Source organism: Rousettus aegyptiacus, unplaced genomic scaffold, assembly GCF_014176215.1.
Source record: "Rousettus aegyptiacus isolate mRouAeg1 unplaced genomic scaffold, mRouAeg1.p scaffold_m13_p_16, whole genome shotgun sequence".
In the NCBI taxonomy this organism is placed as follows: domain Eukaryota; kingdom Metazoa; phylum Chordata; class Mammalia; order Chiroptera; family Pteropodidae; genus Rousettus; species Rousettus aegyptiacus.
The window spans coordinates 38063791-38077984 of NW_023416291.1; the positions used below are offsets into that span (position 1 = coordinate 38063791).

At 55.0% G+C, this 14194-nt stretch overlaps 2 protein-coding genes across 2 annotated transcripts; one reads left to right on the forward strand and one right to left on the reverse strand.

Annotated features, from left to right (window-relative positions):
• Window positions 1-5961: 5961 nt before the first annotated feature.
• On the reverse strand, window positions 5962-9035 carry IER2 (immediate early response 2). Its single transcript, XM_016162170.2, has one exon. It carries the CDS (start codon window positions 7815-7817, stop codon window positions 6930-6932), a length of 888 nt encoding a protein of 295 aa, XP_016017656.2. The 5' UTR covers window positions 7818-9035; the 3' UTR covers window positions 5962-6929.
• A 1389-nt stretch (window positions 9036-10424) lies between these two features.
• On the forward strand, window positions 10425-13408 carry STX10 (syntaxin 10). Its single transcript, XM_016162051.2, has 8 exons — window positions 10425-10664; window positions 10916-11085; window positions 11230-11324; window positions 11401-11463; window positions 12443-12550; window positions 12642-12748; window positions 12840-12934; window positions 13018-13408. The coding sequence occupies exons 1-8, from the start codon at window positions 10630-10632 to the stop codon at window positions 13092-13094; spliced, it is 750 nt and encodes a 249-aa protein (XP_016017537.1). The 5' UTR covers window positions 10425-10629; the 3' UTR covers window positions 13095-13408.
• Window positions 13409-14194: the final 786 nt, after the last annotated feature.

Consider the following 14194-nt stretch of genomic DNA (forward strand, 5'->3'; position numbering starts at 1 on the left):
AGCACAGAGACTTCTTCCCAGAGAGTCACGCCCAGTCCCCTGGCTGTACAACTCTCAGCCTGAGGGGAAAAGAACCCGGTCTTGGGAGGCCAGTGAGGAGGGCAAGGTATGCATCCGCATCCCCATTTTTCAGATTACCACCTGGAACAGAAAAAGATGCGGTGTATTGGCTTGCTTTATCAATCCCCTCGCTCCCCTCACCCCTCAAACAGACCTGGCCTAGGAGATGCTCCCCATAGCTACACCTCCAGGAAAGGGTTAACAGGAAGCGCCTGGCGTCCTGCAGCCACAGAAGCCCATTGTTCTCCAGCCGGTCCCCTCCCTCTGATCCAGGAAGACCCGCCCAGGGAGCCCCTTCAAAAAGACCAGGTCCCTGTCGTCTCCAGGCTACAAACTGGACCGTCGGGAGAGCACAGGAAAAGGAAACTTGCCCTTCGAGGGCTGGGGCACGGCTGTCACCGCCGCGTCTCAGGTCTCAGGGGGTTTCCGAGGAAAGGGGTGGCTGAGCCCTGCCTGCCCCCCAGGGGGAGGCAGCCCTCATCAAGAAGCCGGAGGGCTTTGATCTTGAGGCTTTAGTTACGGCTTAAAGTTTCTGCCTCCCTCCACCCTATTCGACCCACCCTACCGCCCCAGCAGCATCTCTGGGTCAGAAAGTTTTACACCCCACCCCTCCTCCATCTGATTTCAGATCTCTCCGCCACGTCCTAACCGTTGGCTTCTGATTAGCAGACTTTGGTGGTGGTGGTGGTTGAGGGGGTGGGGGGGGCGGTGTGCTTAGGCGGAGTAGTCTGTGTTTGTGGTGAGCAGAGAGGGAAGCTATTAACTATTCCCTGGGAGACCCTGGGGGGCAGGCAGGGTGAAGGTGAGCAGCTGGCAACCAGATGTGGGTGGACAGACTGAGGAGGAAATTAATTGGTGCCAGTCAAGTGGAGGGTGGGTAAGACCCCCCAGGGGGCCCAAGAGCTGCCTAGGGGTGGGAGGGAAGAGGGGTGGGGGGAAAAGTGACTGCTGAGAGGATTTCTTAACTGACAGCTGACTATGTGCTGCGCAGGGGGTGTTTGGTCTGGGGCCGATGGGCCAGGAGCCTGGAAGGCAGCGAGATTTCTGCTGAGAGGGGCTCCATGCATAAGGGTCAGGAGGGGAGCCAGGCCTGGGGAGGCCTCAGGCCTGAATGTTTGGGTGGAGGGCCTTAGCCACTGAGCTCAGTTTTCCTGAACACAAATTTGGGGAGGTCTAAGCTCCCCTTAACACAGAGGTGGGTGGCACCCCCTTAGTCTGAGCCTCAGTAAACAGGTATAAACAGCCATCCTGAGAGCAATCTTGGACCCACGTGGGGGCGGTCTATGCTTCTTGGACACAGGTGAGGAGCTATGAGTACCCTGGACACAGATGGGGAAGGTCTGGGTTCCTCTGGACACAGGCATGTGGATCTGAGCTCTCACTGGGCACTGCTGTAGGGGTTCTGGGCTCCCCTGAGCACAGATGTGAGGGCTCTGGGTTACCCTGGGGAGGCTTCAGCAGTCTCCATCCCAAGCACGGGTAGCATGAGCCTCAAATTCTGGAAATCCCCATTTTCCTTACGCTTTTTCTTGATTCCCAGTCGACCCTAAGTCCCGGACGCCCCCAACTTGGCCTCTTCGTCCCCGTCCGACCCCTAAAGCCCCGCCCCCGCGTTAGTTGAGCAGGCTGGGGGTTGGAAGAGTGGCCAAGCACTGAGGGTCCGGGTGGAATCTGGAAGGGACAGATTTGGGGGCGAGGGGCATAACCGCTCCCTTACCCCGCGCCCCCGACTCTACCGGGAGTTCTTGAGAGTTGCTCTGCGCAGCGCGAGGGAGAGGCCCGGGAAAGAGCACCAGGCGGGGCAAATTTGCATGTTCCGCTGCGCCTGTGATTGACACCCAGCTCGCTCCATCCCCCGCCGCAGCTGCTGACCCAACCCGAGCGCCCCGCCTGAGAATTAAATTTCCTGGCGGAGATCAAGTTCCCACCCCGCCGAGCTGTCAGCTCGCCCAAGGCCAGCGTCTTTACGCCGCGGGCGGGCACCTCGCCCAGGTTCCTTGAACCGGGTAAACCGGTCTAGGTGCTGCTCCTGGGTTAGTCCAGACCTGTGGCCCGACCTTTTCCCAGCTCAGTTGAGGCGGAACTGGGACGCCTGTCCCTTGGGCCCCGGCATAGTGGATGGCGGACACGACTAGAACTGTATCCTACTTGCTCTCCTTCAGGGTGATCCTCTCTGGGCCTCAGTTTCCTGGTCTGTAAAAAAATGGACGTTAAAAGGACCATCCTCAAGGGAAAATTGCAAAGGCATCGTTCACAAAAACCAGTAGTAAGCACCTGCTAGACTCGTCTCTGGCCTCTTGGAGGCCACAAGCTAGAAAAGGAGAAACACCCAGATACAAATATAAAATTGCAGTTGTGATAAATATTGCAAAAGAAAAGTTCTTGATCTGAGTGTCAATAAATATAGATTTCTTGGACCAAAATGGGAGGGGGATGGCAGACAGGGAACACTTCCCTGATGATTTTCCCTTAAACTGAGCTAACTTAAGGAGGTGAATAGGGAAGGGAAAAGTGCTTTAGGAGAGATCACAATACACACAAAAGCCCAGTGCCTGGGAAGATCCTGGAAGTATGAGAAACAAAAAGCAGGTCGTTTTCTCTGGAGGGTGATGTAAGATTAGGCCAGAGGTGGGCTGGGCCCAGATCCAGCCGGACAGTCATAAGAGTTGTTGTCCTTCAGAAGCAGAATTTTCCTAAATATAGAACAGTGGGCAAAATGATTCAATGTTATTTGAATAACATGGAATGAATCTCTGAGTCTCTTCCTTTTCAGCTTTCAGTCCCAGCTAGTCTTCTGACTTAAGGATAGTCTACCCTCTTTGGCAACAGCTTGTCTTTAACCTTGCTAATTTTCCTTTGTAAGTAAGAAAGCTGTCTGGAACCTCACATTGGCTAATGTTTCAGTAGGACCTTATGACAATACTTCATTTTCATTCTAACTTTTATGAACAGTTACCTTCTAAGCATAGTGAGTGATTAACCAGTGGGTTGTTTTAAAAATTAGATAAATAGTAATACAGTTGTCATACAGATCTGATAAAATCTTGAACCTCAACTGTCTGAAGTTTGGGAAATTCTATTTTAAGAGCTATGAGAAGCCACTGATTAAATGATAATAAATATTAAGCACTTAGCACTTATTCACCCAAGACAACCTCATTCATTCATTCAGGCCTAGGCTGGGTATTCATTAGTGGAACTGATATTCGAATGAGATTTCAGATGCTAAATAGAACATAAATAAATCCTTTCAGACAGTGAGCAGGGCTCTAAGGAAGGCTAAGCAGAGTGGCAGAGTGGAGTGCTATTTTAGATCAGGTAGCCAAAGGCCTCCCCAAGGAGGTAACTTTTCAGCAGAAACCTGAAAAGTGAAAATGGATTTGTGGGTATGCGGGAGAAGAGCACTGCAGACAGAAAGAATAGCAAGTGCAAAGGCCCGGGGGCTTGTGCTGGAACATGCTTGGCCAGTTTTGCAGGCAGTAAGGAAACCAGTGTCGGAGGAGCAGGGGGGAGCTAGGAGAATGAAATGATCCAGTTTGTGGTTTATAAGATTGGTACAGCTGCTGTGTAGAATAGATTGTGCGGGTCAAGGGCAGGAAGGAAGATGCTGCCCTAATCTGGGTGAAAGGTGATGGAGGAAGGAGAAAGGTTTGGAGTGGGGTGATGGGTCAACCTGACAGTCACTGTGACTGGATGGAGTGTGAGCAAGAAGAAAAAGGGATTCAATTCAAGGAGGATTCCTCAATGGGAAGGGTGGCAGGAGACCAAGAATTCTTTTTGGGTCCTATTCTGTTTGGAATATCTTAGACCCCTATAAGGAGACCAGGATGGAGAAATAAATTTGGGAGTTAGCACAGAGGTGGCATTTAGAGTCCTAAGACTGAATGAGGCTGCCAGGGGCAAATGTAGACAGAGACAGGCCCAGGGCTCAAGGTTGGAGTCACTAGTTAGGTGAGAGATAACCATGAGTGTGGGAGGCAGAGGAGAAATAAAAAAAAATCGATTCTGTTAAATCACTAGAATTTGGCTAAACGCTGGAGCTGGGAGGGGAGGCAGACCCTTGCTGACACTGAGCTACTGGAAAGGGACGGAGACTGCTTTTCCAGCTCTCTAGGTTTAGCACACATTTCCATATGTATAGACTTGTAGTGCTGTATGTGTATTTTTAAATGGCCAGCACTGTTGTCATCCTGGCCTCTAAAAAAAATATTAACACTATGTGCTAGGCACTTTACTAAGCATTTTACATGTACTATCTTGCTTAATCTTCACAATGAACCTAAGAGGTAGGGACTATTATTTTCCAAAACTTACAGCCAGGGAAACTGAGGCCCAAAAGAAGTGAAGTAACTTGCCCAAAGTTGCACAGGAAGCTGGTTCTTTGGCTTGGAGATTTGTGCTCCTTACCACAACTTCTGCAGCTGGCCTTTGTCATAGTTCTGAGTTATCTCTGTTGCCTGAGCCTGTAGATCTGTCCCTGTGCCATATCATAGCCTGAAAATTCCAAGCCCCATCAATGTAAGTTGTTGTGACAAGTTTTTGATTTTGCCTATTCCGATGGGTAAAACGGGGTATTGGGGGTTGCTGGTCTGTCTCCCTCCACATCATCTCCAGCCCTCAGCCCCGGTGGCCGGCACCGGAAACCCCCAGGCGGCCAGGGCGAGGGCGGGGGGCGGCTAAGTCGCTTCCCGCGGAAGGAAGGGCTCGGCGGTTCCTGCGACAGGATGCGCAGTGAGGCCCCTTCCTCAGCCGCCGGGGACTTCCCTGGGCCCCGCCAAGTTTACCGGGGAGTTGCTCCCACGCGGACGCATTAAGCTACCGCTGGAGGTGTGAGGCTCTAGTCTCCCTCCGTCCCACTGGGGAGTTCTGGGTCACGCCCCTGAGTGGGTGACGCTAAGTCTCCCACGTTTCTCGGGAATCCGTTGGCGGTGGAGGCGAGCTGGTTAGACTCCCCAAGGGGCCTTGAGAAACGAAGGGTGGGGTGGGGTAGGGCAGGTGGACCAGGCGGGAGGGAGCAAGGAGCAGGTCCGCCCCTCCACCGCACCCTCCTCCTTCCACCCTCAGGCCTCAGGGTCAGATCCCTCAGGGTCGCCGGAGGCTTGTGGTGGCGAAGCCAGCCATCTGGAGGGGGAGGAGAGTGGGCGCTTTCCCAGCGCCTCCCGCCGCCCTCACTCCCCGCACCTGCGGCTTCTTTGTCCACCCAACAACCCTTCTCCTTGGCCAGTGCTGGGTAAATTATGAGGATTTTCCCCCCTGGGGTGGCAAACCTAGACCTGGGGTGGGGCTAAAGCAAATAGCAAGGGCTCCCACGGGCATTTCTAAACCTACAGCCTCCTCGTGGGGAAGCTGTTTAGAGGCCCATTCCACGGATGAGGAAACCGAGGTTGGTTGCTTATCTCTCTGCCTGAGCCACACAATTACACCGTCAGAGATCGGAAAAGGGCAGAAAGATCGCTCCAAAGCTCACCTCAGCACCCCCGGGGGCCGTGGGACCCCAGCCAGAGATGATTCAGTTGGTTAAGTGCGATGGGGGAGAAACTTGCCATCTTTCAAGTCTCTTAAGGAGGCGTGGTTCCCCATCTACATTTGGGGAACTGTCCCTAGCAGTAGACACCAACCGTCTGAACTGGGAAAGCCCTCTTCTCTCGCCAGACTTGTTGGGGGAATTTCTAAGGGATCCCCAAATGTGTGTGTGTGGGGGGGCGCAATGAGGAGTCCGAGCGCCAGGTCACCCAACACCGAAGCGATTAGGCTGAGAAAAGGGGACCCAGCCCCCTCCCGCCCACTCTGCCCACGTGGAAACCGGTCAGACTGGTTTCTAGGGCCCCTGAACACAGCCACCAGAGCCTGACCCCTTAACCCTGCCCCTCCCCCACCAAGGAAGAATACTAGACAGCAGACTTCTTATTCAAATGGTCTTTATTTTCCTTATCTGGCATCTCTAGCAAAAGGCCAGATTGACAGAGTTAAACAGAATCCACCAGAGTAAATAAACAGACCCTCAGAACGCCCTAGCTAGAATCTCCCTCTCCCTAAACTAGCCCAGTCCACCAGCAACTGGTCCAATTTTGGCCTTACAGCTCTCTGAACACCCACTTTCCCCCATTTTGGGATTCAAACAAAGATCTCCTGGCTTGTGTCTGAGGGAGGGTCACACTAGAAATAGTGAACATATCCCCACCTTGAACACACCAAACGAAAACAATTTCAATCTGAAATCAGATCAGCTTCCTCCACCCAAGGGCACAGGGGCTCAGAGGCGCAGGGCGCAGCACAGGCGGGCGAAGTGACTCAGGCCTCCCTCCTCCCATTCCCCACGGCGATCCACACCCCAGGCCTTCCTCCCAGGCCCCACACCCACGTAAGGCAACAGGAAGCTCCCCACGTCTGTCCCATGACGCAACGATGACCGCTTGCATAAGTGTGTCACTGGAGGGGGGAAGAAGAGTGCTTGGAATGCTTGGAGTTGGGAATGCGAACATTAACTATTGAAAAACCTTGAAAGGGCAGCACAGCCCCCAGTAAAAAATAAGGTCCGACCCTGAGGAGTTTCAAGAACCAAGCCTCCCTCTCCTAGTCCCAGGAGACGGAAAGGCCACGTCCCCGTCGGTTAAAACAGCACCTGTAGGCACGGCAGGTATCGGCGGAAGGCGCCCGCGCTCCCGGCTCCTTGGCGCCGCCGCTGCACAAGGGCGGCGGCGGCTCCCCGGGGGGCAGAGTCCCTCTTCGGGCCTCTCAGCTGCCCGGGCGGCAGCTCCTCTCTCCGGTTTCCCGGGGCGATGCCGCCGGGTGGACTGACCTCGGGTCTGCATACTCCAGCCAACGGTTCGGCCAGCGCTCTGGGTTCCAGCAGCGCCGCTCGGGGGCCCTCAGAAGGCCACCACAGCCCGCACGAGAACGTTTAACATGCTGTCCGCCGGGCGGCACACTGGCTTTGCCTCGCACGCCGGTGGCGGCACCGTAGGGGGGGTGGCGGGGCTGCAGTTCAGGAGGCCGGAGAATCGCCTCTGTAGGACGCGCGCCAGGTTGGGGAAGGCGCCCTCCGCTTGCGCGAGAGAGGGCTGCAGACGATCTGGGACCTCCGAAGACGCCCCGTCTCCCGCCTGCTCTTCTTCTAGACGGGCTTTCTTGCTCGGAACCAGTCCGGCGTCCCCGCAGTCGCTCAGGCTGCTGCTCCGCCGCTTGCGGCTGGTTTTGGCTGGGCGCGGCGCGTAGCGAGCAGGGATTTCCTCGGCTTTTGGCGCCTCCTGCGTGTCCATGGGCTCCGGGCAGAGCTGCTCACCGTCGAGGGTCGCTGACTCGGCTGCGGTTTGTGCTTCCCGCGGCGAGTGCAGGCGTGGGTCAGAGCAGCGAGTGGGCGGTGAGGGCCCCTCGGGCTGCTCGTGAGCTTCCACTTTAGCTGAAAGGTACAGTTCCCGGGCGCTGCGCATGACCAGCGACAACTGCAGACTCCGGTGTAGCCGAAGGCCCCCGCGCTGCATGCGCGAATGGTACATCTTCCACACTGATAAGGTCATGATGCGTTGCGCCTCCTTCTGCACTTCCATGGCGACTCGACGGCGAGGGCGGTGGGGACTACCCGTCTGGGCAGGACAGGCAGCAGGTGCACTCTGGACAACGAGCTCGCTCCCGCTTCTCTCTGCAAATGACCTACGCGGCGACCCTGCTAAGACACTCTGCCCAGGACTCCGCCACCCGGGTTCTTTTGTATCCGGAGTAACGTCACAGAGACGCCCCGCCCAATCAGAGCGTCGCATCCGGGCTTTCCACAGCGCCGGGGCCAAAGAAGCCTTAAAGCCGCAGGGTGAAATTCACACAGTGGAGAAAAGGGACGTGACCTTTAAAAGGAGCGTTCCCCAGTCCACGCTAAGATCTTAGAGTGGTCTCCTTTCTCGGCCCTATCCCACAATGCCCCTACGCGCAGGCCCAGGGGAGGAAGATCGCGGATGAGACTAGGGGACCACCCACGTGCTAGATAGAGTTCGCAAACCCCAGCAGGCCGTAGGCAGCTAATTTCGCACCCGGAAAGACCCGGGGTCGAACCAGTACATGCCCCGTGGGCACAGTTTCTGGCGTCTCATTAGTATTTTTTTAAAATTAACAACTATATTAACACTTGTTAAGAGGTTACTACGTGCCAGGTTCTGTTAAAGGCTTTCCTTTTATAAATCTCATTGATCCTTCACCTCCACTCCGCGGAGGGTACTGTTACACCTGATTTCTTCATGTGGGGAAACCAAGGCAGAGAGATTCGTCTAGTATTTGCTAGAGGAATAAATGAGCCACTGCAGTGAAAGAGGGCCACTGGGGCCTCCTGCTCTCTAGCTTAACACTAGCCCTCCTCACTCCCCTATATGGTAAGGAGGCGGGCAGCGCTGGCTGGCTCCAGGGCAGAGCTACGAGCGGCGGATGTCTGTACACAGGCGCACAGCCCAGGCTGCCGTCTCTGCTCTCCGCACTGAACATCACCCCAGTTTCCTTCAGTACAAGCTCCTCAGTTTGGCAATCGTGAGGCAGAAAACCCAATCGCAGGACAGTCGGGTGGACACACCGCTGCCGCGCCCAGAAACACGCAGGCGTGCTCCGCCTCTGTACCCCGAGAGGGGCGGTCGGGGTAGGAGCTGGAAATTGAGAAACGCAAAGAGCAGATAGAAAAATTGGATCCACACCCCGTTACGAGCTATTGCTTCCAGAAAACCTATTTCCAGTACCCCCAAAAAAGATGCAAAATTGAATGGCTCCATTCATTCGTGGTGCGGGCCCTTTAAAGGGAGGCTCCGCCCACAGAACTAGCTCGCGGAGCCTTCCCGCCACTGGGTCTGCGCGACATCCAGCACTAAATTTGGAAGTAATGACGTAGAGCGGGCGCAGGAGGCGCTTCCGTCTTCCCATATAAGGACGGAGTTGGGATCTCCATACTGGGTAGTAGAGGGCTTTTTCCGGTCGGGCAGAGGTGGGGCCATGGTCCCCCCCCAAGACCTGCCCCCTTCCCTCTCCCTCTCCCTCTCCCTCTCCCGGCTGCTATGGCTGGCAAGAGCCCCCGGCTTCCGGACCGGCGACCAGCTGGGTAGGCGGGTAGCGAAAGGAAGGTTTCGCTTCCTTCCTGGGAGGCCAAGAGAGCGTGATGCCCCTCCGGGAATCCTCCCCCCACCCCGCCCGCCCTCGCCGGCTGGTAGGAGCGACCTCGGGGCCCTCACTAACGCCACGTCCTAGAGACCTTACACAAAGACCTTGCCAGCACTAGGGTCGACTCCATGACGACCCTTTCATCCCTTTCTCCCCACGGAGACCCCACTGTTATTTCTCCCTACAAAGTCCCCTCAGATATTTCTCCCCCTCCCAAAATGAATCCTCTCATGCACCCTTGGCGGACGCTCAGGTCCCACCCGCCTTCACATGGGAACTTAACAGTTGTCCCCCCCTTGAAAGACCTCTCCAAAAACTGTCCCCATTCAGCGATTCTTTCTGCCACGTACTGCGGCGACTGCTGAGAACATCCCCATCCCCTCCTGTACCACGGAGACTCCACGATGACATCCCCAGCCCAGGTGCCATCTCAGACCCCACACAGTGACTATGACACACAAGGGCGACCCTCCAATGACTTTTTCAGGCATCTCGCTCACCCTCCAGAGGGAGTTCAGGACCTCACTCAGGCGATAGCTTCACTCCCTGCACCCCGCCCCCCAAAAGTGCTTTCTTGAAGACCCCAAATAAAACGCCCGGGTATGACAGACCCTATGAGCTCCTCTCCCAAACGGAGAGGACTCCACTGGAGACGCTCCTCTGAGCCACCACCACACCTCCTCCCGCAGTCCCCCGGCTCGGACCCAGTCAGACCCCACTCCCAAGAAGCATCTCCAAGGCCCCCACTACCGGTCACCCTGCTCCAAGGAGGCCTTGAGGTGCCCCTCCTCTGCGAGGAAAAAGAGGGGAGAGTCCGGCAGAACTCCCCACAGAATGCCCGCGCCTCACCCCGCCCTGCGGAAAAGTCGGTACGACCACCTCTTCCCCGACCCCTTTCCAAACCTGCAGCTCCCGACCCGACCCTGGATTAGGACGATCTCCCAGGACAGGATTCGGGTGCAAGCTAAGGTAGTCCGTTAAGAGGATCTACAACTTGAACAAGCCCCGTCCCCAGCCACAATCTCATTTGATTTCAGGGAGGCTATTATATTTACATTGCCCAGAAGGGAAACTGAGGTTGCGCAGCAACAATCCGAGAGGCTGGGTGTCGAACCCATATATTCCGAGCTCCCACGCGAACTAGGAATCTGCCAGACAGAACTAGGGCATTGCAGAGCGCAGCGGGGCGTCCAGGAACGCAGGGGCGGGTTGTGAGCACAGGAAGCCGTCTTTGCCCACAAACAAGATGGCCGCAGAGAGGGCGGAAGTGCGGAACTTCCGCCCTCTGAGGCTTCCCTTTCTGCCCTGGCTGTCGGGCTCTCCATGGTGGCACGGGTCACGTGACGGGGGCGGGGTTGGCGGCGCGTTCTTCCCCGCCTGGAGGGAACCAGCTAGCAGGCCGAGAGGGGAGGGGGCACGGCCTCCGGCGGGGTGGGGGCTGACATGTCTCTCGAAGACCCGTTTTTTGTAGTCCGAGGGTGAGTGACAACGATGGGGGAGGCCAGAGGGTGCTCGGGCCCCTGCCAGCCAGTGTCCGGGTAGGGCCGCAGCGTGTTAGGCGGTCTGGGCTCTGCCGTCAGGGTACACGGGTCGGGATCGTCGGATGGTCGAGTTTGAGGGGTACGCAGGGAGATGTAGGAGGTCTCTACCCCCACACTCGTTTGGGGGCGCAGCGGCGGACGGGAGGCCCGCCTTCTCCCAGTTGCGCCCGCTGTGTCCCTGCCTGCAGCGAGGTGCAGAAGGCAGTGAACACTGCCCGCGGGCTGTACCAGCGCTGGTGTGAGCTCCTGCAGGAGGGTGCCTCAGTCGGACGCGAGGAGCTGGACTGGACGACCAATGAGCTGCGGAATGGCCTGCGCAGCATCGAGTGGGACCTCGAGGACCTGGAGGAGACCATCGATATCCTGGGGGGTTGGAAGGCGGCCTAGGAGAGCCCATTGCGGTGGCAGGGGGAGCTGGGAGGCTGAACGCCAGGGAGGGGTTGAGGGCTTTGAGGCAGAGGAGGGGGTTGTGTCTGGCCTTGACTCTTGACTCGCGGCCTACGCATTGTGGAAGCTAACCCAGGCAAGTTCAAGCTCCCAGCTGGGGACCTGCAGGAGAGAAAGGTGTTCGTGGAGCGGATGCGGGAGGCAGTCCAGGTGAGAGGAGGTTCCAATGGGGTGAGGGTGGGGAGTTAAGGGTGTCCTTACTCTCTGATGTTATCCTCACCCCCAGGAAATGAAGGACCATATGGTCAGCCCAGCAGCTATAGCCTTCATGGAGAGAAATAATAGAGAGGTAAGACATCCTGAGACAACATCCTCACTTGACCTTTCAGGGTGACCCTCTCCTTTGAAAGCGAGCCTGACCTCTGTGGGTGTGTTTGCCTGTTTTTTGGAAATGTGTGTACATCTGTCCTTTCTGTGTCAATGCCCATCCTTTTTGTGTTGTCTACCTTCCTGCCTTCTGGGTGTGAACACCTGAGCCCTCATTGCATATATATTCCCTTCTGCTTTCTCCTGGGGGAATTCTATACTGATTTCCCTGAGGTGGGTGGATAGTTTCTGTATATTTATCTCCTTTCTTTGCTCTATGTGTTACTGTTTCCAGCAAGAGTGCCTACCTATTTTCTCTGCATGTATGCACTTGACTCATCTGAGTGTGTGAACTTGGCTTCTGAGTGTATCCATCCGTCTGCCTTGTACATGCATACCATTTCCCTCTGTGGGTGTGCTTACCCATGTGTATGTGTGCCTGCTCATGCCTTTTGTGGGCATACTGCTGCCTGTCTGTAAACCTTTCCCCTCTGTGTTGTGTGTCCATTATTTGGGTGTTGTGAAACCCCCGGCCTCTCCCCATCCTGTCACATAAGCGCGCATGGGGTCTAGGAAGGTGCAGGGGCTGAGTCCTGTAGCAGTAGTGCCTTCCAGGTATGCTGCCTTAGGGATTAAAGTCCAAGTTCTTAAATATACCTGTTTATATGGTAATAAGTGTTCTCCATGGATTAATTCATTAATTTATTTCCTCATTCCAGTCTCAGGAAACAGGTGTTATAAATCTCCCCATTTTACAGATGAGGAAACTGATGTGTAGGGAGGTCAAGTGATGTGGGCTTAGGGGTCACCTTGCTAGTAAGTGATGGGTCTGGGAAGCCCAGGCCTTCCCACTTCAGAGACTCCTTTACTGACTAACCACTATCTAGATTTGTCACAAACCTATGTGTGGCTCTGTAGTGTGTGGGAATCCCTGCCTGAGCCTGTGGTCTGTGCCTCCCCAGATGCTGACGGGTAAGCCAGCTGCCCAGAAGGCATCCAGTGACCTGCTGGATGCCAGTGTGGTCTCGGACACTTCTCGCTACATTGAAGAACAGCAGGCCACACAGCAGGTTTGTGTGGTTGGTCAGAAGCTGTGGGCTAGAGAAGCCTGTGGACGGCAGGATTCCCTGCCGACAGCAATTCCCTGCCTCCAATCTGTAGCTGATCATGGACCAACAAGATCAACAGCTGGAAATGGTGTCTGGGAGCATCCGGGTTTTGAAACACATGTCTGGCCGCGTTGGGGAGGAGCTGGATGAGCAGGGCATGTGAGGCTGGGACCCCTGCGGTGGGCTGGGTGCCTGAGGTTGAGTGCACAGGGGGACCCTTTGGGGGTTGATGCCATCCTGGTCTTGGCAGCATACTGGATGCCTTTGCTCATGAGATGGACCATACCCAGTCTCGTATGGATGGTGTCCTTAGGAAGATGGCCAAAGTATCCCACATGACGAGCGGTGAGTCCCCTGGGAGAGGAAATTTGGGTGGTGGGTGGTGCCGCTGCCTCCTCCCCCATGACTTCTGACCCTCTCACCCCTAGACCGCCGACAGTGGTGTGCCATCGTGGTGCTGCTGGCAGTGCTTCTTCTGGTTCTCATCCTGCTCTTCTCTCTCTGACCCTGGCCCTCCCGGGGTGGGGGCACTGATCCCTCAAGCTGGGGGAGCTGGTAGGGCCCTGCTCCCTGGGAGGAGGGGGGTCATGACTGGGGAGTGTTTCTAAGGCATTCATCCAGAGCCAAGGGGACCCTCAGGGTCCTGGGCCAGAGCCTCTGCCACTGGTCATTTCAAGTGCACTTAGAGGGTGGTGGAGGTAGGGGGACCTCAGACACGCCCTACCCTATTTCTGTTTCTGGTGTGCCAAAGCCATTTATTCGCTCCTGTGCCTTCTATATATGCCAACTTGGAAATAAAATCCCAGCCTTTTTTATACATATTTGTATCATGTGGTGTGTTAACTTGAAACTTTTGGGTGCCCCTGAATGAGAACTCCAATTCCAAGACCCATTTGCAGGGACTATGGCCCAGGTGTGTGTGTGTACACGTGTGCATATTAGAGATTTTAGTGGTCAATACTGGGTGCAGAAAAGACAATTCTGGGTTTTTTTTTTCCCCTTGGTTTTCCTCATGAATTTCATTACCATTGAAAATTCTAAACCTTGATACTTTCTTGAGCTTTTGAAGTTCAGCCTAATAATCATTGTCTCCTGTTCTCTGCCCAAGGTAGGTAAATGCCTTAGTTGTGGGGCTGAGCGGTCACTTCTGAGGGGCCTCTTAGTAACACTGGGCTCCACTGCACACCTGGTCACTTATTCCCTCTGCGATGCATCACTCTAACAAGCAGTGTTTGTAAACTTAAAGGCTTTGCCATAAGAGCCTTCCTGAGTAACAAATGATTCCTGTAAGCTGGGTAAACTTGTGCACTGAACCTTGCATATTTTAGATGTTTCCATCCCACACATTAGGTATCAGGTATGGGAACCAAGCATCTCACTCACTCATGTACATGTTGTAGTCATTTGTGTTACAAGGATGTCATTCCATTAGGCTGATTTGTGAAAATCTTTAAAAAGAGCCAAATATACAGATTCTTTTTTTTTTTAAATGCAAAACCACTAGTTATGGTGTTGGGTTCTCTTGACCTGCTCTATGCTTACATAGTTCTAAGTTTTCCTGAAGTTAAAGGATGTGCTTCTGGGAGTTGATGGGACAGTCACCTC